Source organism: Malaclemys terrapin, chromosome 17, assembly GCF_027887155.1.
Source record: "Malaclemys terrapin pileata isolate rMalTer1 chromosome 17, rMalTer1.hap1, whole genome shotgun sequence".
In the NCBI taxonomy this organism is placed as follows: Eukaryota; Metazoa; Chordata; order Testudines; family Emydidae; genus Malaclemys; species Malaclemys terrapin.
The window spans coordinates 10,778,445-10,799,147 of record NC_071521.1 but is presented as its reverse complement, the minus strand read 5'-3'; the positions used below and the strand labels follow the sequence as shown (position 1 = coordinate 10,799,147).

At 43.4% G+C, this 20,703-nt stretch overlaps 1 protein-coding gene across 7 annotated transcripts in view; it reads right to left on the bottom strand.

The window, feature by feature from the left end:
- Positions 1-20,703, bottom strand: part of RAPGEF1 (Rap guanine nucleotide exchange factor 1) — a 126,030-nt gene that overhangs the window by 44,190 nt on the left and 61,137 nt on the right. For all 7 annotated transcript variants that reach the window (XM_054007438.1, XM_054007435.1, XM_054007436.1 and 4 more), the window contains exons 4-9: positions 19,519-19,675; positions 12,808-12,896; positions 12,254-12,406; positions 9,891-10,014; positions 8,133-8,316; positions 6,993-7,499 (exon numbers count right to left, since the gene is read on the bottom strand). In XM_054007438.1, the coding sequence (XP_053863413.1) occupies positions 6,993-7,499; positions 8,133-8,316; positions 9,891-10,014; positions 12,254-12,406; positions 12,808-12,896; positions 19,519-19,675 (1,214 nt within the window). The remainder of the gene's footprint in view (positions 1-6,992; positions 7,500-8,132; positions 8,317-9,890; positions 10,015-12,253; positions 12,407-12,807; positions 12,897-19,518; positions 19,676-20,703) is intronic.

Below are 20,703 nucleotides of genomic sequence, written 5' to 3'. Positions count from 1 at the left end.
CTCTTCAAACTCATCCAGCAGGTCTTCTCCCAGGCTACTGCCAGTGCTAGTGGGAAAGCCTTCTCATTTAGCACTCCAGCCATCTGGAACAGGGTCTTTCCACTTCACTGAGTCATCTCAAATTTCTGCTGCAAACCTCTCTCTCTCTCTCCCCCGCCCCTTTCCTAAACGTCTGAATGTGTCTCTAATTATGCAACAGAATCCAAATGCTGTAAAGCATTTTTGGATTGCAGCTTGTATGGAAGATGCTAGACACAATAAGGCCCCAATCCCACAACAGGATCCTCATGAGTGGACCTTTGTACCTGTATAGTGCCCCACTGAAGTCAGTGGGACTCAGTACAGGCACAAGGTCTATCTGTGCAGTTCTGATCGCAGGACTAGGGCCTTAGTTGTATTTTACTGTACAGGCAAGACACCCACTTTAGTACTTTTCCAACTGCTACAAAAAACAAGGGTGATTAAGGATGGAACATAACTTTGTAAAATCAGAGGAGAGGAGCAGAGGGCAGAGTAGAGAGCACACTACCATTCAAGCACTTTAAAAAGGCTGATCAGCATCTTTTTCAGAACCACCTTGTCATTCACAAAGTGTTCTACTTATTATTAGTGACCTATTATTTTTCCCTCATGTAAGTTTTTAAGTTTGGTCATTAAGCGGCAATCATTCAGCCTTTGTTGGTGTTCCAGCTGCAACAAACCAATGTCAATAATAAAAGCTTTATGTGCAGTCATCAGAATGCACATGAACCCTTTATGCAAAACGCAGAGGCCAGATCCCACCACATGAGGTCTGCAACCCAAAAGTACAGCACTCTGTGCTGCTCCAGCCAACGGCAGCGTACAAGCTGTCCAATTTCAAAAAGGATGCAGCCTCATACACGTGTCAGCAGGAAGGACTGCTCGGCACTTGTCGCCTACACCTTTTTTGAGACTTCCTCTGATATTTTTAAACTTTACTTAGAAGAGGAGACGAAAAGCTGTCCAAAAAGTACAGCTCTCTCTATCTAAATAAAAAGGAGCTATGGCAGCCAAAGTGCAGAAAAACCACTGTGTAGCACAACACTGTTGCTGCACCTCAATCTTGAGCAGTACCGCCTGATACTATTCCAGTCGTAGGACCCCACACAGTTCTGCCAATGTTCATCACACTGCTGTCCTGCAGCATCCCTTCAGATCCCACGCAGCTCTGCCTGTGCCCCTCAATCCCGATCTTCAGTACCTTTCCTGGGCACCCAACACAGCTCTACCAAAGAGCCTCACAACCTCTGCTGTTTCAGACTTTGTCCTTCCCAAAGCCAGGAGCGATCAGTGTACTGAAGTGTGTGTCTCTCTGTGGGGATAGGTTTGCATTTCTACTGGTGTGGACAAATGACCATTAGGGTTAGGGCTGAGACCACCAAATTTATTCCACTGGTGATGTCATTTGTATTTGAACATAACTCTCTAAAGGTGAAAAGTGAGGGGATTAAGGCACTGATCCACCACGGCCCTCTTATTTTACATCACTGCCATGTGTGTTTCCAAATACCAGCAAGTCTCAGCAGCCCTAGCTATTCCCTTCATTGTGTCTGTACAGCGAAATGTACACCCAGTACACCATGAAGCCACAGGGCATACAAAAATTCCAGTTCATGATGCATCTGTATAGAGCACCTATGGCCCACTGTGCCTCTCCTGGGTGGAGGAATGGAGGCCAAGAGGCGGAGACAGAAGGGCATATTCTGGGATGGGAGAGAAGCCAACGAGTCAGAGCCTGGACTTGGTGATCTCAACGTTACATAGCCAACATTGGCATGCTCACACTAAGCCTTAATGAGGATTCAGCTACAAAACCATTTAACGTGCTACATTTAGCATACAGAGCTGAAGTACCAGCCAATACCAAAGGATCTACCGGGTTTAAAGGCTGCATTACAGCAGTAATGAGAAGTGTCGGTGAAAAAGGTGACACATTAGCTTCTTGTGGAAAATTAAATTACAGTCCATGCCTTAACTCAAGGCAGAGCGTCTGAATGCAGTTGGCAGCCTTAACTTAATCTGTAAGGGAATAATGAAGAGCTCTTTTATCTCGGCTGTTTATGGCACTAATGCTTCCCATTGCCATGGCAGCTACTGCCCCCCTTGTTAGAACCAGTGCAGGGAAGGTGAGAGCTTCTACTCTGACTTCATCTATAATTTTAGGTTAAGGAAAAACCATATGTAACAGTGAAATACAATCCCTGAATTCAATGTTGCGGGGAGGGGCAGGGGGACAGAATACAAATTAAAGGGGCACACTGGCTCTTCAAAGGCCTCTGATCTTTAGCAGAAGGTTGAGAAAATGGAAACATTCCTGAGAGTGCTCTTTGCATAGGTTCCCACCCATCTCCTGCCCTCCCCTCTGTGCTGCAGTTTTTAATGAGGCAGACATTCAAAAAGCAGATGGGGAAATTACATCACTGGCTCATAGCAAGCTGCACATCCTGCAGTTTATTCCATACACTTAAGGGTGGAACAGGGGCTGCAGCCTCCTCAATGAACAGCAGAGATGTAAAGACAAAGTCTGAGGGAGTACATTTGGAGAAGCATCTCCCTCCAGAAAGTTCCAAAATGCCCAGCTTATGTCAACTCAAAATCTAGAGAGAAAACACTTGAATAGCCAGACTGCGGCTGGTATCACCTTACTGGGACCAAGAATGTGCGGTGGTCCTCTTACTTTCTGCTCTGAGTAGAAATCCCCCATCTACACAGTGTAGAATGCTCTCACTGTTGAAGGAATGAAATTTATTTGGGCAACCGAGTAGGTTGTTGCACTCCACATGGCAACTGCCTCCTAGACAAATTCACAGACCCTGCTAGCTTCACACCAGAGAGCCATCAGTACTTTGGTGTTGGCCTCTGGCTTGCTGCCACCAGGCTGACATGATCTCTTCTTGGGCTCCATTCTCAAAAACACACAGCTGTGTACTGGAGATGGAGGATTGCAGTTGCTGGTACCGGAAGCAGCATGAGGCTGGGGGGGGACAAAAGGCCAACCAGGCCTTTATGTGGTGGCAGTTGACTTCTAGTCAAGGAACAGGAAAAGGCGAGAAAAAGCCATAATGCAGGTGCCTGATGGATTGTGTGAAGGCACTGGAGGACTAGCAGCCCCTGATGTTGTGTCATGGCGCTAACCTGCACCTACCACTGTGGACAGGTTGTATTAGCAGCTGATGAGATAAATTTGCTGAAGGCTCTGCCCTGTATTTGTAGTCATGTCAGCCAACTCAGGTTCGTGCCACTACTGGGCACGAGTGATGGTTTATGTGTGTGGACAGGGGTTGAGTTAATGGGAACACTCAAGCTACACCTCATATTGACCCACTAGTGAAGACAAGCTCAAAGAAGCTTTGCCACTACCTCTGGGGATGACACCTGCTTTTCAAATAGTTTATATCATCCTGGATAAGACCAGCAACTGTCCTCAGCATAGCTACAGCAATTAGAAACCAGCTGCTCAGATGGCACCATTCTGCACTTACTTCCTACTGACAGGGGGGGAAAAAAGGGATGAAGATAGAGAGAAAAATGAACAAATGACTCCTCTCCAGATTCTAAGCTGTTTGGGGGCAGGATCCCGTTGTTTTAGACCATGAGCTCTTTGTGGTTAAAACTGTTCTATATTCATGCTTTGTACAGAATGAGAACATTGCTAGCTCTTAATAATAGTCTAGAACAGTTCACCACTAGCACAGTAACATGTACTCTTACAGCACTAAATAAATAATAATTCAGGCCAGACTGAAAGGCAGATCTCTTACCCTGTCGGTGTTAGACAGAAGGCTGCTGTTTGAAGTCTCTCTGGGCACAGCTCACAGTAATACATATGGTAAATTTAGACAGGACTTGCTGTACATTATTAATTAAAAGTCCACCTTTGTCTTTACTGTAACATTTCCTGCCAATAAATAAGTTGCCAGAAGATGTCCCAGAACAGTGAGACCACAATGAAGTTGCAGCTGTGACAGTTCTAGATCTTTTTAACAAATGCATGTATTGTCAGTACCCCAGGAGTGTGTCATGCACATATTGTGTAGATAGGTGAGCAATGTCTCTCAATGTATGTAATTATACCAGGATATCTGCATGCATCAGTTCACTGTAAGATACAGCAGGTAGGCTACCATAAAATCTTATTTCTGGCAATGTTTTACAGAAATTTGTTATGAGCAACAACAAGGTAAAGCTAACAACCACAGAACTGTAGCATGCTTACATGTAGGGTATGGACATATACATATGTATATATATAGCAATCTCTCAGTGTCACATGAATGCAATTAAGGTGTCTGCTGCAATGTATGAAGTCAGGTTACACCCCAAATACTTCAGCCAGCTTTGCACCAAGGATGTCTTAACAAACCAAGGGGACAGACTACATGCTGGATAACAACATCTCCCTCCCTAACAATACAATCTAATCAATGCTTCAGAGCCTTCCGATAGCTTCAGATTACAGAAGGCAGCTAATTCTAAAAGCCCAGCTAAACATCAAAGATGACTCACTTGCAGGCCTTGTTCCTGGGGTTAACAGTGTACACAGGCAGTAAAGAAAAGATAACCGTTTACATTGTTTTTAAGTAACTCTCCTTGACTTCAGGAAGAGCCTCACAGGATAACAGAAAAGAATGAAGAGGGGCTCACAGAGCCAAGCAAATAGCCCAAGCGACTCTTTTCATTATGAATGGGGTCACCAAATTGCCTTTAGCCCAAACATCTCCAGTCACGCACCTCCCAAGTAAAGGCATGCAGGTGCCCACAGAGAGTTGAGTCTTCGCCCCCATGCACCAGATTGCAAGGAATGAATCTGGGCTTGGATGAAGCCCTTACTAAAAAGAAGAGTCAATATGTAGAGATGAGCTGTGTGCCTGATCCTGTGACCGGCAATGAGGATTTGCACCAATTCCGTTAGTGCTGCACACAAGAGATATGGCTGTTACCACTAAATTGTTTGGGACAGCTTCAATTATTGACTCTTGACTCTAAGTAACGTACTAGCCTGTATTTCCTTTGTGATGTCTACAAGCCAGCACTGTAGCTCCCTGCTATTCACTCTAGGTACCTTTAAACATTTTGCCTTACCTTGCTCACAAGAGACAGATATATGTTATTGTCCATATCACATATTATATATGTGGATAGTGTACTGAAGTACTGCAATAGAGTGGCCTCTCAGGACTGGGTCCAGGTCAGGCTCTGCTCGCAGAGTGCAAGCAGTACAGGTTGCAAGTGTGGCTTGGACAATTTGGGCACTGTCCTTACCAATGGAGATGCTGCTTTTTGATGATGAACTTTTATTTTTTTAACATGGTCATGTAAGAAAGGAATTGGCTGAGGTCTGATATAACAGCGACCAGCTAAGCAAGCCAGGCAAGTTTCAAACCCAGCCTCTTCCCATGAGAAGATTGCAAACGACAAACCCAGGTCAGAAGGCCAGCTTGGCATTTTTCAAACCTCCTCTTGGCTGGGCTGAGAGTCACATTATAAAATACGGTTGATGCTGAATGATGAGACCGTGCACACAAACTATTTAAATGAAGAACTGGAAAGCTAACCAGTGGCTGATCACTCGCTGGATCTTATCACACATTCCAGTGCTCAGTTCATTCCCTGGTGAATCAGTATAGCTGCTCCCTTTCAATGGGACCTCCATGTTTTAAGCAAGGGATCTACTGTTTTGTGAAAATTAAGGTAATCAGAATACAGTCATGACGTCTAGTCCTCAAAGCCACTGCTTGAGGAGCTGGGAGTATGGCTGACGATGGAAAGACCTGGGATTCAGACAGTGCTCATTTTAATAATGTATCTTCTTATGCTTAAAATGAAGACAGTAGCCCAAGCAAAATGGCAGCACTGGACACCCTCATGAAAGGCTAGTCCTGTGCTGCCATGCCGGTGATCACAATCTGGATGATAAACTGCTGGGCTGGCAGCACTTAGCCTTAAGAGGGGAGAAGGACCAGGAAAGAACCCCTCTCTCTGGGCTCTTGGAGATAGTCCAGCTCTCCTCTGTGGTGAGAAAGCAGCCATAACAACTTTGAGATGATCCTGTGGGAATAAAATAGAGTGATCCAAAAGACAGGGCCACTCTGGCTTGAGACTGGTATGGAGAGAGAAAGAAACCATCCTTAAAGGCAGTGATAAGCTGTCAAATCTAACGGCTCCCTTGTAGTGAATCTACAACTAAAACTTACATTGGCATAGCTCTGTTGGTCAGGGGTGTGAAAAAACCCACCTCCCAACACAGCTATGTTGACAAAGCCCTGAGTGGAGACACACCTACACTGACAGAAGAGCACTGCATTGTTCGGGAGGCAGTGTTCCCACAATGACAGAACAACTCCTGTTGGTATAGGCAAGGTCTACACTAGGGGGCTATGCCAAAATAGGCGCTGTAGTGTAGACATAGCCTAGGACAGAGTTAGAGCCTTTCACTCCCAGGGCTGGTCTACACTGAAAATTTACATCAGCACAGCTGTCTCTCTCAGTGGTGTGAAAAATCCACATCCCTAAGAGATGTCGTTAAGCCGACCTAAACCCTGGTGTGGATAGTGGTCGGTGGACAGGAGAATTTATCTGTCGATATAGCTACTGCCTTTTGGGGAGGTGGATTAACTACCGCGGTGAAAGAACCCCTCCCATTACTGAAGTGAGTGTCACACTTAAAATGCTGCAGTGGCACAACTGTGCCACCGTAGTATTTTAAGGGTAGACAGTCACAGTCCTAGATTTCAATGGGAGTTAGGTGCGTAGGCACTTTTGAAAAATCCCACAGGTGCTTAAAGATGCAGATTGGCTTCTGAAGTACCTTTAAAAATCTGGCTCTTATGCTGCCCACCCACACGTTTTAGGTTGACCATTGTGACACTTGGCCCTAAGGGAATAGGACATTATCACCTGTAGGACACTGGGGAGGTGAAGGATTTGAGGAAGGGAAAGAAAGAGAAATACCAATGCAAGCACTTGCTTACTGTGTTTGTTTTTCTTCTCTGGCAGAGGAGGGGGGTTCTCTGGGTCACCCGTAGAATCAGGAGCAGCAAACTCAGTAATGAATTCCACCGGCACTGAAGAATTGCCCTGCTGGAAGGGCAAGACAGCAGCAAATGACGTGAAGGGTACTGACGAGAGAGCCCCTGGGTTCTGCAGATCATCCTCTGAGATGTTATCATATTGCGAGGGGTGCCGCTCATAGGAGACCCTGCAGCCTGCGTTATCCGAAGTCTGAGAGGCTGCACTCCTCCTCTTCTTCTCTGGCAAAGCTGGAGGAGTCTCCGTAGACTGTGTTCCTGTCAACGGGCTGCAGTATTGCGGCTGGGGGGAGCTGCCCGGGGGGAGCTGGAAAACATGTCCATGAAATGGGGAGCCACACTCGCCCAAAGACTCTGGCAATGGGCTGAGGATACTTGGCACCTGCTGAGGTATCTGGTCAGCATTAGAGAGGTCCTGCTGCAGAAATTCATAGTCCGGATCATAGTGATCTGTGTACAACAAAGAGGATAAGAACATTATGCTTTATTCATGCCTAAACTGAGTTACTGCATTACTGTCTATGTGATCCTTGTTCTTCTGTATCCCACCCAGCCCTGTCAGTCACCTCTGTGATAAGATCTCTTCAATTTAGAGCACAAGCTCTTTGCACCAGAGACTGTTCTTCTACATCTTCTGGAAAGTGCCCAGCACACGTTTAGTAATAAGTGATTGGTAACAATAGCTCAACCCGCGAATCATTAGAGAGATATCGTGTCTCTAGTGAATGCATTTTATTTGTTCCTCTTCATTGTTACATCTCCCTCAAAAATTTGAAAATAAAATAGCTTTAAGCTAACGGAGCTGCCCTTTTCGACTGATGGGCAGAAAAGGGGTTGAAACCAACAAGCATTTTAGCTTGTGACCCAAGTTGAGTCTGAACTCAGACTTCTATAGCTGAAAGATTTCTGAACTAACCCACTTCATGCCTTTCCTCACCCCAACAGAATATAACTGACCACAGAGCCACCAGCAGCAGTTACACTGGCAGGGCCCCATTATAATCCTGCCTCATGGCTCGGAAACGATACAACATGAGAGTGACTTGGAACTCCCCAATGGCTCTGAAGAGATCGTCTCCTTACCTAATGTTTCACAGCTTGTGTTGCGGGAGCACTGCCCGCTGTCCCGGCCCAGCGAGGAGAGCTGCTCATCAGACTTGCTGAGCTTGCCTATGCTACTGCATGGTGAGAGGTGAGGGGATTCCCCTCCATAGGAGTGGCTGCCGCCTGACAGCCTCCTCTGTGCGTAACAGTCAGCATCAAAATCCTGAGGCAGAAACAAAGAAAAATTCTCATCAGCTTGCCAGTGAACAGGAGAAATACTAAGAGAAAAAGGCACCCACTGGTGGTGTGCAGAAAGGGGAGTGTACACAGTACACCTCACTTAGAACAGGCTTGCCCAGGCTCCCAAACTATGTTTATTTGCGGAAAGGTGGAAGAGAAAGATCATAGAACATCAGGGTTGGAAGGGACCTCAGGAGGTCATCTAGTCCAACCCCCTGCTCAAAGCAGGGCCAATCCCGACAGATTTTTACCCCAGATCCCTAGATGGCTCCCTCAAGGATTGAACTCACAATCCTGGGTTTAGCAGGCCAATACTCAAACCACTGAGCTATCCCTCCCCCCAAAGGAAGCAACTGACTCAAACGTGCAGCTGGCATTTCAGACAGCTCGTACTGAGATCCAGGAACGCATGTCACATGCTGTCAAAGAGAAGGCTGAGCTCTTCACTAAAACACACACCTGTTCACTACTTTGTACTGGAGCATCTTGAAGGCAACCGCACTGGGAGAGTCCCCATTAAACAGCTGTGGGTTTGCTGAGTATCTGGTTAACTAAGGCATGTACATGGGAGGGGGCGCGGGGCAGGCGGGGGCAGCTAATGTTAAATTATAGCTTCTTTTTTAGACTGTCAGCTGTGTGTGTCTATGGTTATATCTTCACCACAGTTAACTCGAGTTATTCTTCTTGAGCTAGTCTAGCTCAAGTGAGAGCAGCCCCACTGAGAAATAACACTCGAGCGGCACAGCCTGACTGGATTAGCAGCACAGAGTGGTCGTATTAGCAGCTGACAAGTTGAGCTAACCTGAGCTGCAGCCCGTACCCCCGATGGACCAGCCAGCTTGAGTTAAAAGCACCACCACACTGGAGTTAAGTGTTCTGGTGCGTGGAAGGGACCCGAGTTATAAATCAAGTTAACTCTGCAATGAGGACAAGTCCTTAGTTCTGTAAATCAGCACGTATATTTATAGCACTGTACCAATGACAAATAATGGCAGAGGAAAGGCAAACAACCCCCGTAGAGCCATCATTTCCTTAATTCCTCTACTACTCAGCCATTTTACCCATTACAAGCCCATTAGTGGACAGAAAACAGCTGCTCAAACCAGTCTCTTTAGGTTAACAGCTATTTTAAGATGCAAGTGCCTGCATATGAAGTTTTGAGCTCCCCACTGTACTATATGAATCATGCCACACACAGAAACTTGGGTCTTGCTAAGTTCAGCCAATCATTCTGCATACTATGTTCTGTTACAGACAGGCACGCTTGTTCTTTCAGATCACTGAAGTCCACCACAGCTCAGAACAACAGAGTTTGTAGCAATTTACTATTTAAATGGAACAGAAGCCTTAAAAAAAATAAAACTATGCACATTATTGTATGATGTTTTAGGTAGCTGAATCTCCTCTCCAAGGAAAATGTGTCCATTCCAGTTCAATTCTTTAAAACAAGGGTTCTTTGTCAAGAGAGGAGATGGGCTGGGTGTTGCAGGAATGAAGACAGCAGCTTCTTTTTTTCCAGAACATGATTCCAATGTTTTTAGAGGGTTATGCCATTACCTGTCTGTTGATTCCAATAGGTAAACTAGATCCACTGGTGGCTCGACTCATAGGTGCCACTACTGCCACTCTGGTAGGAGAAGGCGCTGACTGCCTTTTTTTAGGGGGCAATGCTGGAGGAGGGCTGCAAGACAAAAAAAAGTTCAGCTACTTCAAATACTTGATTATCAAAATGTTGCTTTGAGGCTCTAGGAGCCAGGATTCTATCCGCCTCACCACATTAGGGATTCTTGACCAATTTATGCACCATCTCTCAATAGAGGAGAAGGTCATCCACACTCTTTCATGGTCTGTACTAGAAGGGTCTATATTCTGGCACTAGGATATAGCTGGGAAATGCCTACCTCTTATTACACGAAGGTGGTTTTATCACAGTACATGGGACAGATCTCTCTGTATGTTCAGATGTTGCTTCTAATACCACAGATAAGCTCAAGCTCTCTGGTGCCAATGAGCATGCACACATTCTCTTTCCGGAATATGCCAGGACCTTTCACACAGAACATTCAAATTCAGAAACTACACAGAAATGTGATGGTCACTGCCAACCGCAGACCTCAACAGCCGAAGACCCTGCATGTTTCTAAATAACCACATGAGGTACATTTTCACACCACCAACTAGCATCGGTGTTATAGGGGTAAAACCTGTAACATGCACACAGCTTATGCACATGCTGAAGCCTAGCAGTTTTTCCTGCTTCTCAGAATAGAGCGCAGAAACTTTCTTGTGGTTACTTTTTAGAAAGGGTAAGGACACCACAGTTAAAAATGATTTTTTCACACAGTTTGAATCCCTTTCACCAGTTTCTTAATGTGCCGAACAACACACAACTAATTGCATGCAGATTCTTCTTCTTATGTGGTATCTCCATTACTGGCGGTTTGCAACAAAGGTAGCCCATACTGTATGATCCTCTGCTAATATTTGTGGATGAACAGTTCCCTCATTCCTTTCGGTCCAACCAAGTTTACACATCATCCATCCAAGATCTTCTTTTTCTGCCTTGTGATCTCCTGCCACCTACGTTCCCTCCAGTGCCCATAAACATGCATTACCTACGGAACCCCTTAAAACGTGTCCTGCAAATCAAATCTTTCTTTTCATGAGATCTCAGATTAGCGTGTGGTGAGTTCCAATCATCTACAATACTTTTGTAATGGTCACACCCATGATATTTTCAGAATACTTCTATAACACACTCATACAGAGTATGGGCTGCTAAAATGCCCACTGAAATGAACAGAAAGACTCCCTTTGGTTTCAATGAGAATTGATCAAGACTCATATGGATATAACTAACACAGCACAGGAAAATGTCATCCTCCAAGGCATTCATGTACTTTTAAATAAGAATGCTTTGCACCTACATAGTGTACACTTTCATCAAAAGATCTCAAAGTGCTTTCAAAAGGAAGTGTTAGCCTAAAATTACACATGGGGAAAGAAAAGTACAGACAAGCAAAGGGACTTGCTCAAAACAGGAATCAAGCCAGTGGCAGAGTTGGAAATAGATCCCAGGAATCCTGACTCTCAGACTCCTGTTCTTCCAATAGGCAATTCTGGATTCGCTTATTAGATGAAGACCTATTAAGCTTTCTTTATCCACAGCAGCTGCCAGATTTCCCTTCGGAAAATGTAAGCCATATGAAGTACACCGAGATACCATGGAGATAGGGGCACTATAAATACTAATAATGATAATAAAGATAGAACTATGGCTTCCTAGTACAAGGACCTGTCACCAAACACACCCTTCAGACCTAAAGATGATTTGCATGTGGATTTTAAAACTCCATTAACTTTAAAAATGTGTTGAATGGCCCAGACAAACAAGTGAAGAGGGGCATAAATTACTTCATTTATGGTTTGCTTCCTGTGATAGGACTCCTGACATTGACCTCCCCTAGATCCAAATCATGCCCCATTATGCACTGTGCTGGAAAAGTCCAATCTCCCACAGGAGCCTGCTAAAGCCAGCCTAGAGGGGGCAGTAAGGCCTGTCTCAAACACAATACAGCATTGGTCTTGCAAAGTTTCTTTAAATGTCAATTTATATTCAAATAAACCTTTAAAAAACCCAAGCCCAAAGTCCTGGATTTTTAAAATCCTTCCTGTCCTGCAAGGAGAGACATTTTCCAGGGACTCAATGTTATTCGGAGAATTCACCCTGGAGGGCAGGAAATGCAACACAGCAGAGAAAGGGTTTACAATGGCGAGGGTTGTATTTACAACAAGGGGACATCTATAACCAACAGAAGGATTTCTCTCATGTATAAGTTACATTGGGAAGGGCTAATGTAATAAGGTTGTATACGATAGCGACCAGCATACAAGAGAGGCAGACTGCATGTCAGGGTTACCTGTTTTCTGCCACGCGAATGCAAGGTAGAGGGGGTTTGGGAGGGGCAATCTCTTCGTCCATGGAGTCAGTCAGTATCTCAGCAGACTGAGTCATACTAGTTGTCTTGTTGAGAATCTCCATCTCTCTGTCTGTCAGGGGAAGCTCGGAGGGGCTGCAAAGCACAAAGCACAATTTGTAGAATGCTGTCTGCATGTGATTTATACATATACTTTAAAATACATATTTAAAAGAAATAACAGTGAAATACAAAAAATACTATCTCCAAGCAAAACTCCATATGTATCCACAATGTAAAATGCAAGTGATTTCTTGTTGCCGGATTTCAGCATCCTTCCTCATACTGAGTAGCACCTTACTCCTCAAGTAGCCCCACTGTAATCAATAGGACTCCCTGAGGAGTATGGTGCTTCCCTGAGTGAGGAAGTGCGCCAGATCCTGGTCCTAAAGTATTCAGCTACCAGGGGCAAGAAGTCAACCCACACGCAGACATCAAGATACGTGACTGTCTGTTTATATATAAACACCCCAATCAAACATTTGTTGGTGACCCACCTGTCAGATTTACATGCTGGTAAACTGGGTTTAACTGGGCTTGTGGGAGACGGATGTTCCTGCTTCTCTATTGTGAGTCTGACCAGCTCCTATATAAAGGCAAAAAACAGCAAAAGATAACTACCATGGACCTTTGCTAAAATGTAACACGGTAATAGTAATCTTTCTGCTCTTCTCAGGAAGCAACCTATAGCAAGGTGTCATAGCACCAAATCTCCTCCATATTCCAATGCTAGCATACTATGAAATATTATAAGTAGCTAAAAGAAATGGCAGTGCTCCAAAGAAAAGAACACAACACATTCTGTAATGCACAAGCCTGCTTTTGTGTTTACTTACCTTGCTAATTTGCAAAATGTTGGAATTCACGATGGATCTCACTAGGCAGCAGCAGCACTTAGCAAGGACCTTCTGGACCTAGTTTCTAAACAGACAGCTTTCTCCTAATCACTGCGACTCTTCACAACCAGAGTTGCTAGTGGGATTCCTGGCTTGGATGTGCCATCTTCCCTGCCTCCTACTTTTACTACTTCTCATCTTTTCACTTGAAATGGGCTTTACTAGCAACATCATTCACTCCATCAACACTGGAGACCAAGACATGGAAGAACGAGACAGTGGCACACATCTTCTTACCATGTATTTCTGCATGGATTTAAATTTCCAGTTGCAAATGAAAACACATCCAAAATAAGAAAGTTGAGCCAAAAAGACTACATGTCCATTTTGTCCCAGGCCAGAGGAAAACGAGCCACGCTACTGTCTCCAAAAAAACAGACATGTCAAATGGGTTCACTAGTAACTGGAGGTCGTGGACAACATCTCCTGTAGAGCTCCCAAATTGGGCCTTCTTATGCCCACCTCTGTATGGGCGTCAGAGCCTTTAGATAGTGAAGCTTAAAGTGGCATGGAGGCAGCCAGCAGCCTTGCACTATGCACAATCCCCTCCATCATAGAGGATTTTAAAATCAAGATTGGATGTTTTTCTAAACAATATGTGCTAGCAATTATTTTGGGGAAGTTCTCTGGGCTGTGTTACACAGAAGGTCAGACTAGATGATCACAATGGTTCCTTCTGGCCTTGGGATCTATGAATCTACTAAAAACACTTAACCCAGAAGGAGCAATCTGTTCACATATAGTGAAGGAAACTTCAAAGAACTCCATTTAGTGAGAAATAAGCTAACCTCCTTCCTAAGCTCTCTGAATCATACTTCAGAGACTGGCTAATAGCACCTCAAAGGAGATGAGCCAATAACTCTGTTGAGATAAGACTATAAGGCAACCTCACTTACACTAGTGACTAATCCAGCCTCCAAATACAGGTGTTCACTAAGCCACGTTATCAATTTTACGTGAAATGCAAGTAAGCCGTCAAATAACAGAATATGAATAAAGTTGAGTGCAGGACCTCACTTTGGTCAACCAATAAAAGAATGAAATTGTTTTAAGTTTTATAAATAAAGTATAGATATGTAAATATCAGAAAGTATGATTTAGTTTTCAATAGGATTCCCTTCAGCTGTCTGAGTTAAATGTACAGTTAAATTTTTTAAAAGCCCTGCCTCCTTTAATACTGTAGTTATGGAAGTTTCATGATCATATAGAGAACTTCTGTACTGTCTATCTGGCTATAACAGATAAGACTGTGGATAAAGAGATAAGGGCATGATAATCCTGAACTACAAGTCTGCTAGCAGTCAAAACAATAACTCATGCTCCAACAATGCCATTGTAGTGGAGAGCACATTTTATGGTGGTTAGAGGCAGACAAACAGATCTGTTGCTCAAAGCTATAAACATGTGCCCTGGTCCAATCAGACTGGATAACTACCAGTGCTATCAGATCATATTGGCTCCCCTGCACGTTAGTCAAAGGAAGTTGCAAAGGACTAATTTTTTTAAAGCAACCTGAAATTCAGCTAACATCTGCACATCCCAATCTGATGAGTTAGAAAACAACTGTCAGTGCTTCATAAAACATGAGTAAACATGATTACAACGTCATCACCATCATCCTACTGAGGAAAAGAGTCAATTCAAGTGACTCTACAAAACCTAAACTTCCAAGGGACAACACGTATAAACAGCAATGCACTATACATGTAATGAACATGCATCAACAAGACGATGAGCCCATTACAGACTGTTTTGGTACTGGGAGTTATGTTTACATAACTGGTTTGCGCTCAAAATCAATCTACCTTATGTAAGGCTGGACACCTATCAAGAGCAGAGCAAAACACCCAGCTTTCGAGATGTCAGCCCTGGAGAGACCACATATGATGAATAAAACCGGATGCAGGAGCAGACAGAGCATGCGTGTCTGATATGACTGGTGCTACAAAGCTGCTCCTATCTAGGACAGATGGAAGAAGAGCCCCTGTAGTGAGTAGAGTTCAGTGGAAAGTGCAAGGCTCATGTCTGCCAAGGATGAAAGAAAGTCCGGATTAAGGAAAACACTTTGGCCATAGTTAACCCCTTCTCTAACAGGCCCCTGCCCTCACCCAGGGCAGGCCATGTCTGTCTAAGTGTTAATAATTTGAACTGGGTAGCAACAGAGCTTCAGGACTTATGACTGTATCTATAAATTACACTGTGCTGATGTACAGTGGAAACACTGCACGAAAACTGTAGTACCCAAACACCCTCAGTTAAAGAGGAACTGCAAAGTTGCGAACATTGAGTTAATCTCCGATTTCTCTGCTGAATGTCCCCTCTGCTAAGGGGGCACACAGCACAAGTTTTAACTAACCTTCTAAAAATCTGATTCCCCTCAGGCTCTGAAATCCTGCTAGCAATTCTCTTAAGAAAGTGTCATTCTGGGACATCCCAGACAAATACCACAAATCTAAAGTACAAGAGGGAATCTTACCAAGGAGGAAAAGAATTAAAAACATATTAGTTAAAATTTATTTCTGTGTTGAGTGCCTGAATGCAACCAGGGTACTGAGGATTATTAGAGAAATATAGAATGAACTCCATTTTCATTTTAGCTTTGCAGTTCCCTTTACCATTTGTACAGAAGCACAAGGAAAAGCATCAGTGGGATTTTGGAAACTGGGATCCCAAAAGGATTTTCAGTTCCCAAATTCTAGTTTTTTTGGCAACCATGCAGTGACATCATCACATCCACTACACCTACTAGCACAGAGCTGCAAAAGGGTTGTGCTGCAGCTGGCATTTCATGTACCAAGTTACGATCAAGATTGAGCGGTGACTCACTTGATTGCTGCCTTTGTGCATTCTGGACCAGATCCAATTGCTGATGAAGTCACTGGAAAGACTCCAACAGACTTCAAAGTGCTTTGGATCAGGCCCTTTATCAGGCATTTATGAGCAAGATCAATGAACACATAATGCATAAAAGAAAACTAAATGAAATGAATGGTAGTTAAACCAAAAGCTGAAATATGCCTGAGAGGCTCTTGGAACAGCGAAGGCAAGTCTGCTGATGAATTTCCTCTTTTCTCCTCCTCCATTGTGTTTAATAAACCTAACCAATTCGAGTTGAATGATGATGAGGTTTGTCTCACTGGCAACTGTTGCCACAATGCTGACAATCTCTGGAGGCTGAAAGTTAACATGCTTAGCCAATTTTCCCCTTTCACTGCTTTATAACAAGAGACAAGCCTCTTTTGCATATGGGAATTTAGAGATCATATCAGGGGAAAACAATCTAAATTGAGGCTTTAAAGCACTGCTAAGAATATTTCAGACCATTACTGTGGAAATTAAATACCTCTCATCACATGCACTGACATGGCATAAGAGTGACAACACTTTGGAGTAGCCCATAATTCCGTTGCTCTGTTATTTCCCAGTCCCTTCAAGTCCCAAATGAACGCATATCTGAGTAGAGCTGTGTGAAGTTTTCCAGACAGATTATTCGAAGAAAAACACAGTTTTGGTTGACCCAAAACTAGTCACAATTTGACACAAATACTTTCAGACATTCACAAAATGGCCAGAAGAGAAGGAGAGCAATGACATGGTGATGGCACTGCCGCTACTGCTACGCCTCATAACCTTTAGCCGAGTGATAAGAGCACACCCTGAGATGTCGGAGACCCATGATCAAATCCCCACTTTGGACAAACTTTTTCAAGTCACCAAAAATTCTGAAAAATTTCAGAGTCAGTTCAACCCAAACTGAAATGTTTCCCCAATTTTTTTGGAATTGTGACCAAAGCGAAAAATCAGTTATTCACCCAGCTCTAAGCTTGAGGATCCCTCCATCTCCCATGTCCTTACCACAAAACTCCAGCCAAGCATTAAAAGCCGTCCCTTTGAAACCAGTCAATGGTGCTTCAAATTTTGAAAACATTACCAAACACCACCAGGTTTTCCATACCCCTACTTTCTCCCTCCCCCGTATCCGTTAACCCAGGAGTCAGAGGCCTGAGAGTCACTCCCAGGTCTTTAGTCCATCACACAGAGGGTTAAGCAACTGGGCCAGATGTGCATCAAGCTACTCCTTATCAGAACTGTAAAAAGGCTCCTGTCAGTTTTAATCATGTGTAATTACTGCTATCTCTGCACTCCCTGCTACTTCAGCAAACTGGAAATTCCAAAATGAGATGGATTTTTTTTTTAAATGGTGTAATCATAAAAGGGAATTTTGCTTGTTATAAATAACCAAACCTGAGATGAATACAGCAAATAACAATAAAAGGAGCAGGCTGTCCCAAGCACGATACTGAGAATGAAGAGGGAAGTAAGCACTAAAATGTAGAACTGGGATTTGGTGGAGATTTTACTAATGTTACAGAAATTGCTCCAGGCAGTAGAGAAGTGTCCAATTTCTCACTTCCTGCTTCCAGATATCATGGTCAGCTTGGCTCTTCTAAAATAACTCCCCACTTCCCACACAGTAAAAGATGCTTTCACGTCTCTTACACGCACTTACACTGAAACTCTGTCTTCTTTCTAGCCAAGAGTACAGATACCAGATATTTAAGGTAATGGTTTAAATTAAAACCAAATTGGTATTTCTATTTCTAGGCAGTGCGTCTGCACACACAACTCTTATCTATACCTGTGCAGTGACACAGGTCTGCACAGGACGAGTCTCGCCACACACACAAGTCTACACACACACACACACACACACACACGTACGTCAAAGGCTGCACAGGACTAGATAGATCTGAACAAGGTCACAGCCAGTGTTTCGCTGCCTCCCCTATTTGTTGGGCTGTTTGGAACCTGTGGGGCAGATCCTTAGGAGGTGAAAATTGCCCCAGTGCCATTGAAGTCCAGGGAGCTCCGACAATTTACATCTGCTGAGGCTCTGACCATACAGTTCTACACCCAACCTTTTCCCCTCCCATCCCACTCTGAGAATTAAACACCCATTTTAGGTGATATTTGGTGCCTAAGTTTAAGGGGCATACCATGCAGAACAATGCTGGAAATGTGACTTCTCTGGATGATGGGAATATTTTGTTTCAAATAAATAACTTTAAAAGCCTTCAGAACTAATAGGATTATTTTTACTAACTAAAGTGCATGACATAAAAGATGGATGCTCAGAGCAGCACGCCAACACTTCTGGCGATGACCAAAGCCCAAGAGATGCGATTCACTTTCACACAGAGTTCCAAGCAACAGAAACTAAGCCAAGTTTGAGTACAATAAAAAGATGGTAGCGTGACCCAATCGACAGAGCACCGGATGGGGACTCAGGATGGGTTCTATTCCTGGCTCTGCGACTGGCCTGCTGGGTGACATGCACAAGTTACTGCCACTCTCTGTTCCTCAGTTTCCCCATCTGTAAAATGGGGATGATGATACTGATCTCTTTTGTAAAGTGCTTTGAGATCTACTGATGAAAAGTGCTATATCAGAGCTACATATTCATTAATTATTACTATATGCTTTTCTAAGGAAATAAGAATGAGTTAAGTGGATCAGCTGGAATAAGAACCTACCCCAACTGTACCTCAGTCCTTGATCCTTTAAACAGACCTTTAGAGGTCTGATTCAGTTTGGCATAAGAGGCTTAATTCCCTCTTTCTGCACTTAAGATGTCCCTGCCTTTCAAAATACAGTTCCAACACATATGACAACCTCTTTGCTAGTGCCCGGGGGCCTCTGACAAGAGACCCTGAACATAAAGTATTCAATTAAGAAAAGCTCCAGGGGGTTCAAACATCTAATTCAAGGGTGGTAGGACCCAACAGAGAGGCTGCTAGAGTGTTGGGCTGCACAACATCAGAAAGGTGGGGAAAGACCTGGGACATGGTAAGGAGAAACATGGAAACAGCAGCATCATACTACTGATTCAGACTTTTTCATTAATGTAAAAGGTGGAGGTTGGCATCTTTGATTCTCTCTGAGCATTAACGGGAAACATTTCCATTACCCTTTGTCTAGACAGAAAATATGTGAACTACAACCTGTAAGCAGCATGCGGAATGGGGAAGGCTCACTAAAAATTTAATACAATAAAGGTTCATTGCTTCTGGCAGTCCATCAGCATGCATTGTTGCGCTAACCATTTGTGCTGATCCTTAAGGAATGCATCAGATAAGGCAATCTCATTTACGCTGTAGTAGATATCTGAGATAAGAATTTATTTATGTCAAGAACAGGATTTTTATGTTTTACATGCTCCTAAAAACTGTTGTCTTTATCCTCCAAATAAATCTTTTAGAAAAGATGAATACCTTATACTATCTATAGCATGAAGTATCTAGCATATCATACCTTGACTCCGTCCAGAACAGCTTTTATGACACCCTTCACTGTGGTCACCATCTCCTTGTCTTCTGAGTTCACCCCCTCCAGCATCACCTGATCAGACCAACGAATCAGATTTCCCAGACTCTGGTACACACGGCTATAGCAGGAAGAGATGGCAGAACTGGAGGGGAAAAAATGAGTTCAAGAGATAATAAAATGAAAATATGGCACAATGATCTTAATAGAGAAATTACTGCCAATCCCACAATTTATTTTTAAACAAATGTTGTGTGTTAGCAAAAGGTAAAAATTCCACTGTGCCCCATTTCAATTTCTCTTCTGTTAACTCCCTCTTCTGGAATTTGTGTTTACGTAGGACCAAGATGACGCATGGATTTCACGTCTTTTCCAGTCACGCTACTAGTTCTCAAGTAGCTGTTGAAACAATGGTATTAAGGTATGTTTTCATAATTCTGAGAATAAGTTTCTCACTGTTCTTAATCCTTGGAAATGTGGAACTAAACTTGCGTTCCTTGTGAAAAGTTTTCTTCCGATACTGTGTGCGCACAACAGTTTGGTTCTGAATGCTCTGAGTGAATGAATTTCAGTTTTGGCTTTTTTAAAGGTAGAATAGCACTAAAGCCATTTTTGTGAAGAAAAAAACGATTACTGGAAAAAGGAAGAACTAAATACAATTGTAACAAAACTACTTACAAGGTTTTGCTCTACCAGCCCTGAAAATGTCCATTTCACTAATAAACAAGGTGTGCTGACACTTTCTGATATTCCAATAAAGACCTAATAGTCATTTTTAACAAACATGTTAATTTGAAACTTCATCACAAACAGGAAAGATGTTTTCAAGATACATCAGGACAACAGAGGGATGTGGTCCTGCAACCCCAACTCACATAAGTATTCCCAATTGCCTGATTCTGCTGGTGTCTCTCCAGTGATTTAATGATTGGTGTTATTGAGAGGAGAATCAAGCCCATAAACTTCAATGAGATTCCTTGCGTGAATGAGGTTTGCAGAATCAAGCCCTAGGTGGGTAATGAACTATTCTAAAACTTCAAAGGGAGGACTGCAAAGAATGGAGAGTACATTTTTCAGAACTATGGTGCTTGTCAGTATTCTGTCTTGTTTCAAGAGAAGTTAGCTGGGAAGTAGATGTTTTCTAAATAGGTCCCTCCCCTGACTCTTTCCAAG